We start from the raw sequence: 21,178 nt of genomic DNA, 5'->3' as shown, positions 1-21,178 counted from the left end.
ATATATCTTTAAAATGATTGGACTTTTCTTTATGGGCGTTTGATTATACTCTACCTATGTGTATTTGTGTTTACCAAGCATGTTCTGTGAGGTAGTCTGTACTTTGTACTGGTTTGTGTATGTAGTTAGAATTTGTGTCTGTCTACAGTATATGAGCGTGTAGAACTAGTGAGTGCATGTGGGACTGTATGTAGGAAATTAGGTTTTGTACAGTATGAATTAACTCTACACTGCCATTCTGTTACACTATCTCCTTGCTACAAAAACAAAAATACATTAATAAACACGATCACAGAAAACACATACGTGTTATGATGGGAATTAACAACTTATTTTACAGACGCTGACGGTAACGATGATGATGATGATGATGATGATGATGATGACGACGATGATGATGATGATGACGACGATGATGATGTACCGGCTGCAGCTGATGACGATGATGATGACGATGATGATGATGATGATGATGATGACGATGATGATGAGGAGGAGGAGGATGAGGAAGAGGACAATGACGGCCACCTGTATCACAAAGGATCCCTCTGTTCATACTGTGAATACTGTGAGGTAGGTCTCACCATCTAGATAGAAACACCAGTTTGGTGTTTGTGGATGTGGTTCCATTTATTGCTAAAACAATTTTCACCCTTTTAATAGGGTTTCCCCCATCCTTGTTAAAAATGGCAAAAATTCTCTCTCTCCCTCGCTCTTCTTTTCCCTCACATTTTCTCTCTCTCTCTCTCTCTCTCTCTCTCTCCCATATCTTTATCTCTCTCTTTCTCTCTCTATCTCTCTCTCTCTCTCTCTTCCCATCTCTTTATCTCTCTCTCGCTCTCCCTCTCTCCCCCATCTCTTTATCTCTCTCTCCCTCTCTCTCCAATCTCTTTATCTCTCTCTCAGCACTGTGACACCTGCGACAAGTGCCCATGTGCAGAGGGAGATGAGTCGGCGCACTGTGACACCTGCCAGGTAAGATGACCTTCCCATTCAACCACTAGTAACCTACACTCTCAGAAAAAAGGGTTCCAAAAGGGTTATTCAGCTGTCCCTGTAGGATAACCCTTTTTTGGTTCCAGGGAGAACCCTTTTTTGGTTCCAGGGAGAACCCTTTTTTGGTTCCAGGGAGAACCCGTTTTGGTCCCAGGTAGAACCCGTTTTGGTTTTAGGTAGAACCCTTTTGATTCTAGGTAGAACCGTTTTGGGTTCCAATTGTAGAACCCTTTCTACATGGAACCACAAATGATTCTACCTGGAACCAAAAAGGGTTCTCCCTGGAACCAAAAAAAAGGTTATCCTACAGGGACAGCCGAAGAACCCTTTTGGAAACCTTTTTTTCTGAGTGTAGACAGTATGAAAATGTGACTGACTGGATTTTGAACCCGGGTCATCTGTGCACCACAAGACTGTGCATTATAATTAGCTTGGGAAGTTAACACAAGTCTTCAGGTCCTAGACAGAGCCAGTCAAAACCTAGTCTCTCAAAACTCAGGGAGCTCTGTACGCTTTGCACGCTCCATACAGCGGCTGTGAGACGAGAGACTAGTCAAAACCAAGCTGACCAAATCATCATCAAACCTCACTGTTACCCTTGAACTAAGCAGAAATCAGATATGATCTAGATATAGTGACTTGGGCAGAGCCCTCCTTTGGCATGCGGGCCTCTATGCAGTGCAGCTGTCTACACTGAAAGACATCCTGACAACCACATAACTCTGTTATGATTACTACTGCATAACTTGTAATAATCAGGACAATGCCTGTAATCAGGACAGTGGCTGGTGAGAGCGTTGTAAATAATGATGACGTCTGTGACTGTAGGACTTGGGTGACTCTCGAAAGATAATTTGATAGTGGGGTTCACTTTTTATCATAACGATCAGTTGACTCTAATTTTGCGTTCGCATGCTCCTCGGAAGTAGGAACCTGATCTTAATATGATGATTTTTGACATCAAGAGGGCTGGTTATGATGCAATGACAAAGTCAGATCAGAGAAGCTCCTCCCTCCAGTTATATCCTCCTTTATTCCCTATCCTTCTCTGATGGCTTACCCTTTTTCTGCTTCTTTCTTTAGATATGCAACTTCTGCTACGTGTGTCCCATTTGCAGCACTCTTTGCCAACCAGGTAAGACAGGGGTGTGGGACTGTTGTTTGATAAAGAATGATTGTATGAATTGCTTGCAAAAAAAACAGTTGACATGTCATTAGCTGCTATTAGAGGAATGTTTGGGGTTGAAAGCCAGGCAGCAGAAACATCAGGTTAACTGTATGTTTTTACTCCCCAAGGTGGTTTTCTGGACGAGCTGACTGGATCAATCTATAAGTAAGACAGTTACACTTTCACAGTGACATAACACCTTTTGAATGCCTCAGTGTGAGCTATCAACATTCCAGTGACATGCCAATTAGTTAACATTACTGCCTTCGGGAAGCACAACGACAAGCCAGTACACACCGGTGTTGTATCTAGGTGCCTGCCGACCTGAGGTGCTTCCCACTGGGCAGCTGTATCAGTACATCGGTACACAGTGTCTTTCGCCCCCGCCTGCCGAGCACTGCTTTCTCGCAGTTCTGTTAACGTTACGGCGAGGGAAGTAGCTAGAAAGACCTTTAGAAAGTATTCATACCCTTTGACTTATTCCACATTTTGTTGTGTTAGAGCCTGAATTCAAAATATATTAAATTGATTGTTTTTCTCACCCATCTACACAACATACCCCATAATGACAAACAGAAAACATTTTTTTAGAAATATTTGCAATTGTATTACCATGAAGTCCAAGGAACTGTCCGTAGATCTCTCATATAGAATTGTGATGAGGCATATATCTAGGGAAGGGTATAAAACAATTTCTAGAGTGTTGAAAGTTTCCAAGAGCCCAGTGGTCTCCATCATTGGGAAATTGAAAACATATGGAACTGCCTACAGGTGGCTGTCTGACCAAACTGAGCAACCGGGCAAGAAGGACCTTGGTCAGGGAGATGACCAAGAACCCAATGACCACTCTGACAGAACTACAGAGTTCCTTGGCTGAGATGGGAGAACCTGCCTGAAGGACAACAGTCTCTACAGCACTACACCAATCTGGGCTTTATAGGAGAGTGGCCAGACGGAAGCCACTCCTGAGAAAAATGCACATGACAGCACGCATAGAGTTTGCAAAAAAAGTGAAAGACTGAGATCATAAGGCAAAAGATTCTGTGGTCTGATGAGACAAAATATTTACTCTTTGGCCTGAATGCAAAGCGCTATGTCTGGAGAAAACCAGGCACAGCTCATCACCCGTCTAACACCATACCTACCGTGAAGCATGGTGGTGTCAGCACCATGCAATGGGTATGCTTTTCAGCAGCAGGGACTGGGAGACTGGTACGGCTAAAGAGGAACAATGAATTAAGCCAATTACAGGCAAATCCTTGATGAGAACCTGCTTCAGAGTACAAACTACCTTAGACTAGGGCGAAGATTCATGTTCCAACAGGAACGTTAACTTAACAGAGTTTGAGAAAAGCTGCAAGGAAGAATTTGAGAAAATCCCCAAATCCAGATGTGCAAAGCTGATACAGACCTGCCCAAGACGACTGAAAGCTGTAATCGCCGCCAAAGGTGCTTCTACAAAATATTGACTCAGGTGTGTGAATACTTAAGTAAATGAGATATTTCTGTATTTAATTTTCAATACATTTGCAAACATTTCTAAAAACATATTTTCACTCTGTCATAATAGGGTATTGTGTGTAGATTGGTGAGAAAAATATATATAGTTGGCAAATCCAAATGGCAAGCTATCACACCTAAATTCACCTGCACCTCACCCTGTGATCCTTTCACTAGGGCTACCCGTGTGAGTAGAAATGTGAAGACTGACGCACAGTAAAATCAAAGATTCATGGAACATAAACCAACAACCACTTGTCTCTCTTTATCAATTAGGACTGTAGCTGACGTCTTCGAAGCTGACAAATAAGCCCCTGTCGCCACCATGTGGCCAAGAAAGATGCTGCAACCAAGGGATTGTATTATCTCTTAGATTCACTGTCATTATTTTCAAATAGTTCTAAGTTATTTTCTGTCTTTTTTGTTGTTGACTGAGAACACCACAAACATGCACACTGGATATAGAGATATTGTATAGATTGGATTGTTGGTTATGGGCTTGTAAGTAAGCATTTTACTGTAATGTCTACACCTGTTGTATTCGGCGCATGTGGCAAATACAATTTGATTTGATTTGATACACATATTGGATATAATGGATAGCCTATAGAAGTTGTAATGAGAATAACTTTAATTGAGCTATTTGTGTATTATTGTTAGATGACAGGTTTATGGTATTCTTCTCAGGAACATGCATTCGTATTTTAAAGTCATATCTGTGTTTCTTGAACACAGTGGGGTTGTATGAAATAAACTAAAGGGAAAGTTTTAAACATGTGCTGTAATGTTTTTATGTGCACTGTCATATCAACTGGAAATGCAGCTAGAATTAGGCTATAATAGAACAGAATATATTGGCAGATATGACAAAACATTGGGTATTTTATCATTTCAGCTTCAATTGGAAGAGTCATATTTTGTAATGGGGAATATAGTCTTACAGTGTAAATTATTGACTGTCATTGAGTAGAATATACAGTACCAGTCAAAAGTTTGGACACACCTACTCATTCCAGGGTTTTTCTTTATTTTTACTATTTTCTACATTGTAGAATAATAGTGAAGACATCAAGACTATGAAATAACGCATACGGAATCATGTGGTAACCAAAAAAGTTATAAACAAATCAAAATATATTTGAGATTCTTCAAAGTAGCCACCCTTTGCCTTGATGACAGCTTTGCACACTCTTGGCATTCTCTCAACCAGCTTCATGAGGTAGTCACCTGGAATGCATTTCAATTAACAGGTGTGCCTTGTTAAAAGTTAATTTGTGGAATTTCTTTCCTTCTTAATGCATTTGAGTCATTTTTAAAGGTATCTGTGACCAACAGATGCATATCTGTATTCCCAGTCACGTGAAATCCATAGATTAGGGCCTAATGAATTTTTTTCAATTGACTGATTTCCTCAAATGAACTGTAACTCATGTTGCGCTTATATGTCTGTTCAGTATATTTCTTTGTTCTTCACAGGTCAACATAGTTGGGGTCGAATACTATTACTACATAACATTTGAACATACCTCTAATATAGTGGTATTCACATAGGCAAGGTTGGGTAGTAACGGATTACATGTAATGGGGATTATGTAATCCGATTGCAAAAATGAAGTCACTAATCAGCCCGGATTACTTTAAAAAATGGTCATTGGGATTACAGTTAATGTATTAAAAACATCTGATTACATTTAGGATTACTTCATCTAACATCAATAGGAAAATTTTACTTTGTCAGCATTGCTGTCATTTCGCGCACCCTCAAGACTTCTCACATGCTCTCAACTCGGCAAAATTCTATTGTCCTGCTGATCGCCAATCAAGGGTGGATGGTTTCTTTTGTATTCCAATTGATTGAATGAATAGGTAAGGCTGCCATACCATTTACACCTGGACCACTGGTCAATCAGACAGTTGTCTGGACTCCATAGAGTTGCTGCTTGATGCTTAGTTTGTAGCCTATTTACAGTGTACTTTCACTCTGTCTCCGAGTAGTGGGAGAGAAAATACTTTCTGATTGCGCAACATTTAAAGCACTGTTTTGAACACGTTAATGTTGAAAAGAAGAGGGTACCAAGCTTTCTGTTGGTCAACATTTTATTTATCAGCTTATATTGAGCGAAGGGTACTCAAGTCAGCCATTCACAGTGAGTGCACAGGCCTATAGGCTACATTAGATTTACTGTTAAATAGGCTATCAATTACAAAGCAAACTATCAGCAATAATTAGGCTATATTTAGAGTTGGCGAACTAACAACTTCCTCAGGTGGTGAATTAGTCCCACATGAATTATCTTATGTGATATTAGTGTCCAAAAAGATGCAGGCAAATTAAATTCTATATTGAAAACAAATTTGAAAATTCTGGAAAGCTATTTTGAATTGTAGGCCTATTGTCAAACCATCAAAGTATCATCATTCCTTCTTGGACATGTTTATTAGTTTAAACAACTTATTTCTTGAATAATACCATTTTAGTAGTCTAGTACACTTAGAATTAAGCACATTGAATGGGTTTAGATACGATCATTAAACTACAATTTCTTTCTATTTTCTGACCCTGCAATACAATTGTGGCATGACCAAATCATATCATACATTGAAGTATATAAGTTGGTTTGCATATTAAAACATTACAGGTTCATCAGGGTTACCCCATGATTAAAAGCATAACGTTACTTTTTAGCAATGGTAACTAGTACATCATACTTAAAATGAGACTTTAATACACAAAAGATCATTACAATAACTTTTAAACTAGAGATTTATAGTTCTAGGAAAACATCCAGTCTCAAATTATCTGGATCGTCGTCGTCCTCCACCAAGCCTGGTAGGTCATATCCTTCAGTCGGAGTCCGGGATTGGGCAGTATCTCACCATCTGTTGGGAAACCGCCTTGCTCACCAACCCTCAGACACAGGGAATAAGACAACATCCACAAAGAACAAGTATACCCATAGAAGCTATAACTTCACCCAGAATAGTTACAACAATAGTTTTCCATTTACCAAATATGTTATCAAACTAACCGTTTATGGAGCTATCAATACCAGAGTTCTCAGCCAGTTCGTTTGCCAGCGTGGTGAGTCCCTGAAGCGCTTTGGTCACGGACCCGTCCGGTGCTGTATTGTTGGGGATGAAAGCACAGCACATAGATCCAAACAGAACACAAACTCCGCCCCGCTCAGCCAAAAGCATATCTAAAGCTATTATATTCTGCCATGTCATTAAGCTAGTTGCCGCTGTCTGCTCAGCTAATCCCTTTATTGCATCACGAGTGTGGTTTATAAATCTTTATAATTTATCCAATCTACGTTTTTATTAATTGTTGACCACCAGAAAATACTTGATTCAAACCCAGCTGCGATCTGATTCCTAGCTTTGAATTGTTCTGGAACCCCTCGAGGTACTCCTATCCCATCAATATATATATCCTTTCATCAAAGGATCCCGGGAGGAGGTTCTACTTTCTACGTGACAACTCACCAGTCTCTGACACGTTTGATTGTTTGCGTATGTAGGTGAGTTCATAATCAGTTATCACCACACAACCATCAGATGTCAGCACGGGCCTGGTTTTGGTTCCTAAAATCCTCTGGCTGCAACAAAGAGGAGAGATTAGTCATGGTCTCTTTTAGTTGTGATATTCTCTGTGTGGGAGCAGGAGCTAAGATGCCTTACCCTGTATCCTATCTTATTAGTCCTAGAAAAACTATAAGACTCCCCTGTGACTTCAAACGGAGGCAACCCAGGTCGGGATGACTTTGTTATTGGGGGAAACAGATAGTGCAAGTTACCATAAGACTCTTTCACCACATTCCCAGGTGGCTTGCATGGAGGATAAACCTGACAGAGAGTCAAAGCCTGTCAAGGGGAACGGAGTAGTTGTTAACCCTGGTTTGGCTGTCCCACAGGCAAAACAGTCCTCTTTAGACATAGTTCTTGCCGTATACTGAATCCATTCCAACCACAGGTTAAGATTTCTATACCCCGTTTCCACCTGTACGACTTCCTTCAGGTCTATAGTTTGCACTATCTTCACCACAGCCCCGGTCTCACTACCTCCCTCAGAGAGGTTTACTCTATAGGGTGCCCCAGTTGAAGAGGATATCTCACTTGTTCAGGTCTGTAACCTGTTTTAGCGTAATTCAGACTTTCAGACAGCACCTACCCTTATATGGGTCGCACTGCCATTTTCTGGTAATTCCCTACTTTCACAATACTACACCTGTCCTTAAACTGTGTATGGAGATTGACATATCCCCCCCGCTTGGTATGAGCAACTACATAGTCCCAGGATGTACATGGTGACATACATATGGTGATGTCCTTCCCTACAGTCCCTAGTACTTCCCCTTTCTCTACGTCTAGATGTCTCCTATGCCTTCATAGACTGTGTTAAGGTATTATTTTATCAACTTGTTGTTAGGTTAACTACTACTTCTGGCGGATCAGGAGGGTCTGAGTGTGTTAGGAATATGGCCTCCACAATCAGACAGCTACCTACCGTCAGGAGACCTGTGAATCCCCACCCTCACCCTGAGAAGATGTCAGACGCCAGAGGCCAACCCATTGCTTTACCTTCTATCGAACTCACACAGGGATGATCAGACAGGGTAAGGGAATCTTCGTTAAGGAGCCAACCCCCGAGCCCTAGTGGTGATCGGTTCTTTCTCCTAACTCTGTGTTTGTTCGTCAGGTGTAACAGGGTTTACCTTTTTGCCGTGTGTGACATGCACCCAGGTGGATCTAATAGGACTTGGTAGGGCCCTTCCCAACAGGCCTGCTTCCAGTTTTTCTTCTTTAGGGACTGGATCCACACCTAGTCTCCTGGTTAGATAGAGTGGGTCACCTTCTCCTTTAGTTCACCTGTGGGGCACAAAACCTCTGACATACAGGTGTGGTTAATAAACTACCTTCTCACGTGTTCTGCTAGGGTGCTCTCTAGTTCTATGTCTGCCTGTCTGGTCCTGCCAACTGTGGCATTCTGTAAGGTCTTCCAAACACTTTCTCAAAGGGGGATAACCCATCTTTATCTGGGGTTACTCTAAATGTCTTCCCTTCACTCCGTGATAACTCTATAAAATCCATTTCCAATTGCTGGAAAGGGTACTTAGCCGGAGGATACTCACCCTGTGTAATGAATACTCGGACAGAGTGGTAAGATCCAATCGCAGAATAGCGATGCTTTATTAGAGTACAGACAAGGGTATAGCTTAATCGTGGTCGGGCGGGCTGTGGTCAAAACCGGGCAAGGCATAGACAGGCAGAGGTACCAAAGGAGCGGGCTTAGTCGTAGTCGAGGGCACAGGCACAGGATCAGAGCACGGTAATCACTGGGGTAGACAAGCAGAGGATTAAGCAATTCGGGGAGTCAAACAAAGCACAGGTCGGATACACGGGTAATCAAAACAACAAACTCTCTCTCTCTCTCTCTCTCGGAACAAAACGCTTAGCAAGTCACAAAGGAACAATACCTCGCACCGACTGAACTTCTGAGCACACCTTATATCCTACCCTAATTACGGACAGGTGTGCTCAGAACTCAGGTGAACTAGATCGAGTCTGATGACTCCCCCTCTCTGTAGATCGGGGAAGTGTCAGACTCTGTCTAGACCCAGCCAACCCCCGATCCCTTACACCCTGAGGTGCCCTTTGTCTGCCCTGGTGATTATTTTGAGCACAGATAACACATCTTGAACATTTTTTATTTTATATATATATTTTTTTATAATGAGTAATCCCATATGCCACAAAGTGTTGTCTAATCTGTTCTACCATCCATCCCTCCTTTTGACACATGTCACTGCCCATGTGTCAATATTATCACCTACCTAACAATCACTTAGGTAATATTGGTAATTTATCATCCAATTGCCATCCCTTATTTTTATTTATTGGTAAAATAAACTATCTTAAAGTCCTCCTCTCATGCCTTTAGAATTTACCATTGTGGATGATTAATTAACACCAGAAAGTTAAAACAGAGTTCAGAGGCAATTGAAATTCCATCCCATAGTATACCAAACATTACCATTATTCTAAATATTTAATAAATGTTACTTATCCCAAGTGTTTATTAATCCTCATGACATTCATTCTCATAAGAAATCATATATACCCCAAACTCAGCCAAAACCTAAAAAACTCCATAAAATTCACTGTGTGCTCCTCTAAGACCTATCACCCTTGACCTGCTGAAAACCCCCCAAAATTGAAACAACAAGGCTTTATAAACATCATACTAGGTGTGTTGTTTTTTATTTGAAAACCCCAATTAAAAAACAACAACCAAACAGCCAGGTCATGAGGACTCCTGATTTCTCTCTTCCCCTTCTGCCTACAGTTTCTTAACTGGTGCCCTTTCCTTGCACAGTAACTACACGGTTCCTCACATTCTCTAGCAAAATGTCCCGTTTTGTCACAATTGTAACACTTCCACTCACTCCTGTCTCCAATATTACTATTTCCTTCTTGTCTGTCTTTGCTACCGTAACCTCTCTTCTCTCCTAGGTATTGACTAATAGTCTCACTGTCTCTAATTCAACACAAAACCCCATCATCCAATGTCCTCCCAGCAAAAAAACAGACTGTGATTTCCAGGACACTGCACCTTTGTTTCTGGCCTCACTATCTCCCCGGGAATTGGCCCTCCCTCAAGGTCCCTCCCAATCTGCTCTTGGTAAACTGCAAACCTTGTATTGCTTCTGGTTTCATAGGGTATTGCTTCTGATATGGCCTATGATTAGATTTGGGTATCACCTGTACTGGAATTACCCCTTTTATTAATCCTACGTCTGCTGGACCTCGGGACCACAAATGCTCTGGAACTTCTTTTAAGTCTGACTCCTGTTGTTCTGTCAACAGGTATTCCTCTCCTCAGCATCTGCTATTCTCATCTAAATGTACTATCTGTGGATGGGCTGTGTTGATCGCCACTCACAATATTGACCCAATCAGTGATCCTCTTACCCTTGGATACCCACTGGCCCATGTCTTTCCAGTCCTCTGCTGGCTCCTTTGCTAGGGACACATGTGGGCTCCATATTTCCCTGAACAGTCTCTGACTTTGGGGCCCTAGTTCCACCTCCACTACTGCGTGGGTGTTGTCATAGTGAAACCATTTCAAGGCTATAGTCCTTTCTGTGGTTTTAAATAATGCTTTCTCATAGATTGCATCTGGACCTGGGTGTTTGTTATACCAGAGAGTACAGTGTAGGTCATCGGGGGACATTTTAGTGGGGCCTGGTACTACATCATCAGCAAGTTCCATCAAAGGGTCTGGGAATATCAGTTATTCCCCCTAAACAAATCTTGCCTATACCAATAACATGGCTCCCCTTCCCCACAGACCACCATATTGTCTCTGACTATGTGTACTTTCATTCCCCCTCTCAGCGGAAATGACAGCCACATTCAATTTAGTCATTACATCACGTCCAGTAAATTTACCCGACACAGCTTAGATATCAGGATGGGTATGGTTGCCTCTCATCCTGATTGGTCATGTTTTAGGGTTATTGGGGCTGATAACCTTTCAATAAATTGATGACCAGAGGCAGATCGCACTATGATTTTCTCCCCATCAATCCTGACTCCATCTGGCTTGTCTGTTGCACAGGTTGCTGTCCTGCAGGCTCCCCGTATCACAAAGGAATTTAATTTTCATACCCATTACTGTCAATGTCAAATAGGGTTTCTGTTCCTGTTGAAGTGCTAAGTCAATAGTAGCCAATTCAAACACCTCACAATTTGGATCAAAGGGTTCCTTAGTCTTCCCCCCACTAGAGTCTACTATTTCTCCCCTCAAGGACTAGTCACGCCTTATCTTCCTCTTCCTCACGCTCAAAGCTGGGGGATGGACTTCTCTCTCTCTCTTCTCTCTTTTCTCTCTTTTCTCTCCTGTCTGACTTTCTCTGCCCTTGTCCTGTACTCCTCTACCTCTGGCTCTTCCTCACCTTCATCTTCCCTTCCTCCTCCAGCCCCTTCTTCCTCATAGGGAGGTGGGGCCGGTGGGGGCAACATTATTCCCCTGCACTCTCCTTCTCCTCCCTACGTATTCATCATCTGGATTTTCTCTCCATGCCTGGTCTGCCAAGTTTGGATATAACCTTTCTGCCCTCTGCTCTGGGGGAGGCACGGAGACCTCAACCTTCACTTCTCTTTCCCTCTCACTCACTTCTCTTTTCTTCCTGCCTTCTTTCTTGGCTCTGTCCTGTCTGTTATTCTGCTCATGATGGATTGCATGTCTCTCTGAGGCTATTACACAATTCAGTTATTTTCCCAACATACTCTCCGTGATCGGCCCATGGCAAAAGTGTCCTCTGGGCATCCCTGAAACCCACTGCCCTCTAACGGCAGCCCAAACCTTACTATTCCTGTTTTGGGGTGGGTCATTCCTTCTACCGCTCTGGCCACGTCCTCTGTGTTCATGGCCTGTCTGCTAAATGGCATATTATTATTATTACTGTATACATCTAAGGTTGCTGGGGCCCCTTTCATTCCCCGCCAATAGATTAGGTAAGGCTATCAGTGGGTACTGGCCCCCTCCTACTCTCTCTCTCTCTCACTGCTTATTTCTCCTTTACACACCTTATGTATCACTTTAAGCATGGATTCGAGTTTATCTGCGTCTAGATGTCCCTCAAAACCATACCTCTCCCTCCACCTGGTTACATAATTGAGATTTCTTCTATCCCTGGATTCCATTTTAATTACATCAAGCATTTCTCGTCCCCAGTAAATTCTGGGACCTCTTGTGAGGATTTGCCCCCCCATGGTTGGTACTGTTAAAAATCCCTTAGCCACCTCTTCTATATAACAAGTCAATTTAACAAGTAATTCAAAATAGCTTCACACAACAACACCTTGAATCACCCCTTCCTGTATATGTAATCTTGACTAGTCCCCCAGAATTATCTCATACTTTTACAGAGGGATTGATCCCCACAATGTAATCTTGATAATTCCTGACAGTCTCATACAACAGGAATGGGTTCTCCCTCCTCTATACAACCACCTGGAACCACCCCTCCCTGTATATGTAGTCTTGACTAGTCCCCCAGAATTATCTCATACTTTTACAGAGGGATTGATCCCCACAATGTAATCTTGATAATTCCTGACAGTCTCATACAACAGGAATGGGTTCTCCCTCCTCTATACAACCACCTGGAATTATTCATGTGACTTTTGAGCAAACATTAGGTCTCACACGTATACAACCTTACATGATTATTGGTGTTATATCGGTAACCTGGAGTTTATAAGGCTCCAGAACGGATGGAGTTACAGCAAAATCTACAGTTGTTTGTGACTTTTGACATTACTAATATTCTATTTCTCACACATGCTATTTTAATTCCTTCTGGTGTACTTTTTGTATTTGTTTAACCCGGATTATTTGTTGACTGTTCAATAATCTCTTACAGGTTACATCCCATAGGTGTACTTTTAATAGTTCCTTCTATTTCAACACCGGGTAGTTTCTTTTGGTAATGGCCTATTACCGTGAATCATTACGGACCCACCACCAGGTTGACTAGTCCCCCAGAATTATCTCCTACTCTACGGAGGAGTCTATCCTCACAATGTAATCTTGATAATTCCTGACAGTCAACCCCACATTTCACTTAAAATGGCTACGCATTGATCAATTTGCTACTTTTCAATATTTTAGCAAGTCCTCAAATCAATTTCACCAAGTTAATGAATAAAGACTACTGACCTTATCCTTGCAGCCGAGATTCAATGTAGGTTTGGATTCCGTCACCGTCTCTGTCATTAATCAGGTGTCCTCTGGCCTGTTTGAACCCTTAATGTCAAAGGGCAGGACTTTCTATTTACGAATGTATCATTCGCCCGTCGACGGTTTTCAGAGTTACCTGGAATGACAGAAACAGGGTATTGGAGTCCGGCTCAGAAGGACCAAGCTGTTATGTGAATTATTTAACAAACTATTTTAGTGTCTCTGTGCGTCTCCCAAAAGGTTGTAAGTCTTTTGGGATTTAAGTAACGGCCAGAGTCCCGGTCTGCATAGTCAGAGATATTTATTCATTGAGAATTCTGCCATCACAATTTCAGAGTCCATCTTTTATACTCATACGTCATACAAAAAGAAATCCCTCCCCTCTGTAGGCGGGCTGTAGTTTTCCACTCTAAAACTGCTCTACTGACCTTCAGTTCACACACACACACATATACACACATGCATACACACATACATACACACACACACACACACACACACATATCCTACTCCCTGCATTACTCAGTTATTGCCGTTCTCACAATATTCTGCACCATGTTTTCATAACAGTTTCTCCCCTCCCTAAATTGGGAGGCCTCTTTATCTTAGTTTCTCAGTTGTCTTTGTTGTCTGGCCTAACTCTTACTCACATTGCTAAATAGTAGCTCAATGCCATAGCCTTTACTGGTCCTACACTCACACATTTCTAACACATTATACACAGTTTCAGGGTGTAATAATTAGTCATTAATAATTAATCTATCAAATTCAAAATAGGGTTCCAGAATTTTCTGATTTGTTTTCAATATAGAGATTCATTTGCCTACATCTTTTAGGTCACTAATATCACTTAAGATAATTTATGTGGGACTAATTCACCACCTGAGGAAGATGTTAGTTCGCCAACTCTAAATATGAAGAGTTTCATTCCAAAACGCTATAGATTTTCGGAAATTATTAAATAGATTGGTGTGTTTTTTTTCACTATCTAAACATGGCATGGGGTGGTTCAGTGACAGACATGTATTTGTTTAAAATCTATCACTTGATGGTTTCATTTCAGAGAGACAAATAATCATGTTTTTTTGCAAAATGCTATATATCCACCTCATTCTCAGAGTAATAAGTAGCACTGCTAGGTTTTATACAGTCACATGTAACTACAATAACTACATTTTTAATAAAGAACTGTACAAATGATACATTTGTGACATAAACATTTTTTACTTGTACAAAAAACAATTCAATACAGTAATATGAGATCTGTATGTAAAACATTCACATTCTGCATTTTAGTCATTTAGCAGATGCTCTTATCCAGAGTGACTTACAGTAAGTGCGTTCATCTAAAGATAGCTAGGTGAGATAACCACATAATCCTAACATCACATGTACATAAGATTATGGAACGTATGATTATGGAGAGGCTAACTTACTTCCTGGAGAACAGGGGGCTAGTATCGCCACATCAGAGTGTGTTCAGGAAGGGGAGGGGAACTATGGACCCAGTGCTCTGCTTAGAAGCAGAGGTCAGGAAGGTCCATGTGAACAAGGAGACAGTTGTAGCTGTCTTTTTTTATGTGTAGAAGGAGGGGTTGCTAATCAAGCTTGATCTTATATACAGGATACAAACATTACATTTACATTTGAGTAATTTAGCAGACACTCTTATCCAGAGCAACTTACAGGAGCAATTAGGGTTAAGTGCCTTGCTCAAGGGCAGAACGTACAACTGGATAAAGGACTTTCTGTTTGGAAGGTCTATCCAGGTGAGGGTGGGGAAGTTTCTAACAGGCATGCACTTGGTGGATAATGGTACACCGCAGGGGAGCATGATTAGTCATCTTTTGTTCTCAATCATGATCAATGATGTTTACTCTCAGATACGGCCGGATATTGGGAGGTCTTTATTTGCAGATGATGGGGCCTTATGGAAGAGGGGATGAAATTGACCATACATAGTCAGGAAGGTACAGGAAGCAATTGATGAGGTAGAGCAGTGGGCATTAATGTGGGGATTCAGGTTCTCTGTATAGAAAACACAGACAGTGTTCTTTACCAAGGAGGAGGGGGTGAGTTGAGGTACGCCTGAAGTTGTACGGGAGAAACTTGGAGAGGGTGGGGGACTTCAGGTTTCTTGGGGTGTACTTTGTCACTAGGCTGACCTGGGCAGAACACATTGAGAGAGTGGTGGGAAAGTGTAAGAAGGTGCTAAATGTGATGCGCTGTCTGGCAGGGATTTTGACCTTTATTTATCCAGGTGATTCAATTAAGAACAAATTCTTATTTACAATGACGCCCTGGAGTGGATGGCTGGGCGCTCCTCACTGAGGACCATGTATGTTGTATTGATCCGATCTGTAATAGACTATGGAAGTGTAGCATATGGTTTGGCAGCCCGGACCTCACTGGAAAGACTAGATGTCATACAGGCGTAGTGGTGCGTTTCGGACCTCTCCGGTGTTCGCATTACAGGTGGAGAGGGGGGAGATGCCATTTCGGCTTAGGATATAGCAGCTGGCAATGAACTATTGGGTCAACCTACAGGGATATGGGGTGTCTCAACCTGCGAAAGGGGTGCTACAGGCATGATGGGAACAGAACACAAGCTTTGGGTGGGTGGGTAATATCCAGGCAAGGGAGATGGGACTGTATGGAAGGGGGTTTAGCCCCACGGCGGCTATTCTTTTGAACCCACCATGACTACTTCCGCCTCCAGTAGTTAATCTAGAAGTGTTAGAGAGACATGATTTTGTGCCCATTTACACAGATGGTTCAAAAGACCCACGGACAGGACGTACTGGGTCAGCATTTGTAGTGCAGGAATGTGGGGCGGCAGTCAGGAAACTTATAATAGACCACCTGGATGTATACACGGCGGAGCTGATGGCCATACTGTTGGCCTTGCAGTGGGTTGAGGAGGTCAAGCCAGACAGAGTCCCCAGCTAGCACATAACATTCTGAGAACCATATGTTTCTTAGAGCGTGGTTGTCCTATGGTTATTTTACATACAACCTTCCCACAACGTTCTGGGAATGGTGCAGGATAGTTGCTTGGCTTTGGAACATTCTAAGTGCATTTCAGGAACTTGACAAAATAATGTTATTTTCTTGGTATTTCAATAATTTAACAAAACGTTTCCTAAAAGTTCAAACATGGTTACATTTAATTACATTTTTGGTAATGTTCTAGGAATGTTCTCCAACTGGTTTGACATTGGGAACGTTCTCAAATAGTTCAGAGAACATTAAGAAACAACGTTTTCTGTGGGAATTTTTGTACTTCAGCATAATGTTTTCTGCAGGTTTCCTCATGGTTTTATTTATTAAAGTCATGTTCTCAGAACATTAAGAAAACATTCCATAAAAAAACACAAGGAAACATTAGTAACGTTCAAAGAAAGATCTAAGAATGTTATTTAAAAACATATACATTCCGTTCTCAGCATCAATTAAACTCTATCTTTTATCTTGTTAACTGTGTTCAGGTTTGTTGGCCGTGCCCACTAATTGGCCACACCTGAACTTAATGAGTGTTTGTTTCTTTTGAAATGGGGCACATTTGACTAGAAGAAAATGAACAGCTTTGTATCAGCTCCATCCTGGTGGTGCAGTGGACTAATTCCATTGATAAAAACAGAAGATCATAGGTTTGAATCTCACTGACGCTGTGCCACAATAATTAAATTAATTTCCATGTGTCCTATCTGTTCAAAACAGTTAAACTAAGCTAACAGTGATTTTAAAAGTCTTATTGAAACATTCAGTGAAAGTAACCTTTACATTTGGTTCAAAACATTCACAACATTTAAAGAATGTTCTCAGAACGTTATTTAATTACCTTCAAATAACTTATAATTTCCGTTCTCAGAACGTTAACTAAACCCCCCACAAAAACATTCAGGGAACCATAGTAAAACGTTCTCAGAACATCCCTGCAACATAAAAATTAACATTCCCAGAACAGGTGACATTTTCACTTCCGTACTCAAAACGTTTTAAAAACGTTCAGTTTGACCTGTCAGGAAACGTATGGCTTCATTCCCAGAACCAAAACGTACGTTCCCACAACTTCCAAGAAACCAAATGTGCTAGCTGAATAGTTATTTGCTCTGACTCATGTGCAGTGTTGATGAGTCTGCAGTCCTTTAGCTCACGTAGCAGACAAGACCTGATGTATGAGGTACAACAAACTCATGCCGGGTGAGACAGATGGGTATACAGACAAGATTTATTTGGGCTCCAGCCTGTGGGGGGGAATGAGGCAGCTGATGTACTGGCTAAACACCTTTAGTAGTGGGGAGGTGGACGTTGAAGTTTCAATAGCAAGGCAGCAGCAAAAGGCCTGATATGGTGGTGGTGCAGAGATGGCAGGAGCAGTGTAACAGAGACCGTAAAGGAAGGCATCAATTCCAAGTACAGAGGAAAGTCGGGGAGGGGAGGACGGCAGGAAGAACCAGAAGAGAGGAGGCCATCTTTACAAGATTAAGGGTGGGACACAGCCAGTTGAATAAGAAGTTAAATGTGATAAGAAAGCATCCAACAGGAAGGTTTGATTACTGCTAGGAAACAGAGACAGTGGAGCATGTACTGATACAGTGTGGGCAGTATGAGAGGGAAAGAGAAATAATATGTGCTTCAGTACGGTGGGCTTTTAAGCATTCATAGTTGGTTTAAGCAAAAACAAACAACAAGAACACATGAGTAGTCCCCTGTAGCTCAGTTGGTAGAGCATGGCGCTTGCAACGCCAGGATTGTGGGTTCGTTTCCCACGGGGGGCCAGTATGAAAATGTATGCACTCACTAACTGTAAGTCGCTCTGAATAAGAACGTCTGCTAAATGACTAAAATGTAAATAGCCATGGTTATCAATTGTACTGCAGAAATGGATCGGAAGTCACAGAAAATAGAGGTTGTGGTGGCAGCGTCAGAGAAGTACTTGGGATTGCGAGGATTTACTGCAGAACAGTTGCAGGGGGTGTTGAGTGGTAGTGTTATGTCCTCTCAGACCGTTGGTCTGGAATTGGATTAGATAGGGTTAAATAGTGGAATGGGGGTGGTATTTTTTTTGAGACCAGTACAGTAGGTGGCGGTGTATACACCCAAAAAAATAGGATGCGATCCCACCAATCAACTCTTAAAGAAGAAGAAGAAGAGTCAAACAATTTTGACTGATATACTAACATGAGGAAAGATGGCGGAAGATAAAGTGGATTGTGAATCTAATGGCGGTAGAATCAAGGAGAATTTGAGTATTGTCCAAAAGAATGGAAAACGGTACAGTGCTGAGAATGTCCCTTCGTACCTTGTAGGAGTACGGGTTGTTAATGGGGAACAGCTGATTGAAATACCAATCTTGAAGAATCCATTTGATCTATCCAAACTGGTGGAGAGAGTGATTGGTAAAAAAAGTGTTTTGAGTTGTTGTACTTCTGCTGATCAGAAGGAACGTGTGTTGCGTCTCACCCGATTTGATACATTTGAAGTGTCGTGTGTGTCTCTTCGGAACAGGGCACCCCTCAAGGGGGTAATATCTGGCGTCTCCACCCAACACACATTTTAGTTGTTTGCTATTTCAATGGGTTTGTGCAATGCTAATTATTGACCTAATGAAGGGGATTTCAAATTCAATCATCTCGTTATTGATAAATGTCAATAAAAAAAGAAGGTCCGCCAAAGTAAAAATGTGCGAAAAGTGAATTTATATGAATGCTGTAAGTACAGAAATGTTTTGCTCACTGGGAAACAAATGTCCAACTAGTCAGTGACTACTGTTTGGAGTTTGTGATAGAAACTATATGATTTCCTGGGATTTCCTATGATCTATGTAGAAGAACCCCTTACCTTCTAACAACTGTTGTGTAGCTTCTGAGCGTCCTAGAGCAAAGCATGTTACAGGTTCGTGCGAGTCTCGGCTTTTCATAAATGGTGTGTAGCTCAAACCATTCGTACTATATAGACATTTTTATAAAAAGACCCGGCCCCATCGGGATCCGCCCTTGTCTCACATACACTGCTCTAATTTATTTTTATTTGGATTTCATGTAATGGACATACACAAAATAGTCCAAATTGGTGAAGAGGAATGAAAAAAATCCAAAAAATAAATAATGGAGAAGTGGTGCATGCATATGTATTCACCCCCTTTGCTGTGAAGCCCCTAAATAAGATCTGGTGCAACCAATTAGCTTCAGAAGTCACATAATTAGTTAAATAAAGTCCACCTGTGTACAATCTAAGTGTCACATGATCTGTCACATGATCTCAGTGTATATATACACCTGTTCTGAAAGGCCCCAGAGTCTGCAACACCACTAAGCAAGGGGCATCACCAAGCAAGTGGCACCATGAAGACCAAGGAGCTCTCCAAACAGGTCAGGGACAAAGTTGTGGAGAAGTACAGATCAGGGTTGGGTTATAAAAAAAATAATCTGAAACTTTGAACATCCCACGGAGCACCATTAAATCCATTATTAAAAAATGGAAAGAATATGGCACCACAACAAACCTGCAAAGAGAGGGCCGCCCACCAAAACTCACGGACCAGGCAAGGGCATTAATCAGAGAGGCAACAAAGAGACCAAAGATAACCCTGAAGGAGCTGCAAAGTTCCACAGCGGAGATTGGCGTATCTGTCCATAGGACCACTTCAAGCCGTACACGCCACAGAGCTGGGCTTTACGGAAGAGTGGCCAGAAAAAAAGCCATTGCTTCAAGAAAAAAATAAGCAAACACGTTTGGTGTTCGCCAAAAGGCATGTGGGAGACTCCCCAAACATATGGAAGAAGGTACTCTGGTCAGATTAGACTAAAATTGAGCTTTTTGGCCATCAAGCAAAACGCTATGTCTGGCGCAAACCCAACACCTCTCATCACCCCGAGAATACCATCCCCACAGTGAAGCATGGTGGTGGCAGCATCATGCTGTGGGGATGTTTTCCATCGGCAGGGACTGGGAAAATGGTCAGAATTGAAGGAATGATGGGTGGCGCTAAATACAGGGAATTTCTTGAGGGAAACCTGTTTCAGTCTTCCAGAGATTTGGGACTGAGGTGCACCTTCCAACAGGACAATGACCCTAAGCATACTGCTAAAGCAACACTCAAGTGGTTTAAGGGGAAATTTAAATGTCTTGGAATGGCCTAGTCAAAGCCCATACCTCAATCAAATTGAGAATCTGTGGTATGACTTAAAGATTGCTGTACACCAGTGGAACCCATCCAACTTGAAGGAGCTGGTGCAGTTTTGCCTTGAAGAATGGGCAACAATCCCAGTGACTAGATGTGCCAAACTTATAGAGACATATCCGAAGAGAATTGCAGCTGTAATTGCTGCAAAGGGTGGCTCTACAAAGTACTTTAGGGTGGTGAATAGAGTTATGCACGCTCAAGTTTTCTGTTTTTTTGCCTTATTTCTTGTTTGTTTCACAATAAATATTTTGCATCTTCAAAGTGTTAGGCATGTTGTGTAAATCAAATGATACAAACCCCCAAAAAATCCATTTTAATTCCAGGTTGTAAGGCAACAAAATAGGAAAAATGCCAAGGGGGCATACTTTCGCAAACCACTGTATCTACTGATACAGAAGAAATTGACAAATCCAATATCCAGAAGTCTGTAGTTCAAACACACAAGGTTTAAAAGGGGTTAGAAATCCAAAACGCGTCGGTGTTGCAGTGGGACTCATTGGGTTAATAAACTCAGCAAAAAAAGAAACGTCCTCTCACTGTCAACTGCGTTTATTTTCAGCAAACTTAACATGTAAAT

General features: G+C 41.7%; 1 protein-coding gene across 1 annotated transcript in view; it reads left to right on the top strand.

Moving 5' to 3' along the window:
- LOC123491226 (sarcoplasmic reticulum histidine-rich calcium-binding protein-like) overlaps window positions 1–4,437 on the top strand; it is a 7,199-nt gene extending 2,762 nt beyond the window's left edge. Inside the window, exons 2-6 of the mRNA XM_045221363.1 lie at window positions 341–573; window positions 907–975; window positions 2,080–2,131; window positions 2,293–2,329; window positions 3,941–4,437. Of these exons, the coding sequence (XP_045077298.1) occupies window positions 341–573; window positions 907–975; window positions 2,080–2,131; window positions 2,293–2,329; window positions 3,941–3,974 (425 nt within the window). The 3' untranslated portion in view covers window positions 3,975–4,437. The remainder of the gene's footprint in view (window positions 1–340; window positions 574–906; window positions 976–2,079; window positions 2,132–2,292; window positions 2,330–3,940) is intronic.
- The last annotated feature ends 16,741 nt before the right edge of the window (window positions 4,438–21,178 follow it).

Source organism: Coregonus clupeaformis, chromosome 7 (genome assembly GCF_020615455.1).
Source record: "Coregonus clupeaformis isolate EN_2021a chromosome 7, ASM2061545v1, whole genome shotgun sequence".
Classification (NCBI taxonomy): domain Eukaryota; kingdom Metazoa; phylum Chordata; class Actinopteri; order Salmoniformes; family Salmonidae; genus Coregonus; species Coregonus clupeaformis.
This window is presented reverse-complemented; position numbering and strand designations above follow the sequence as displayed.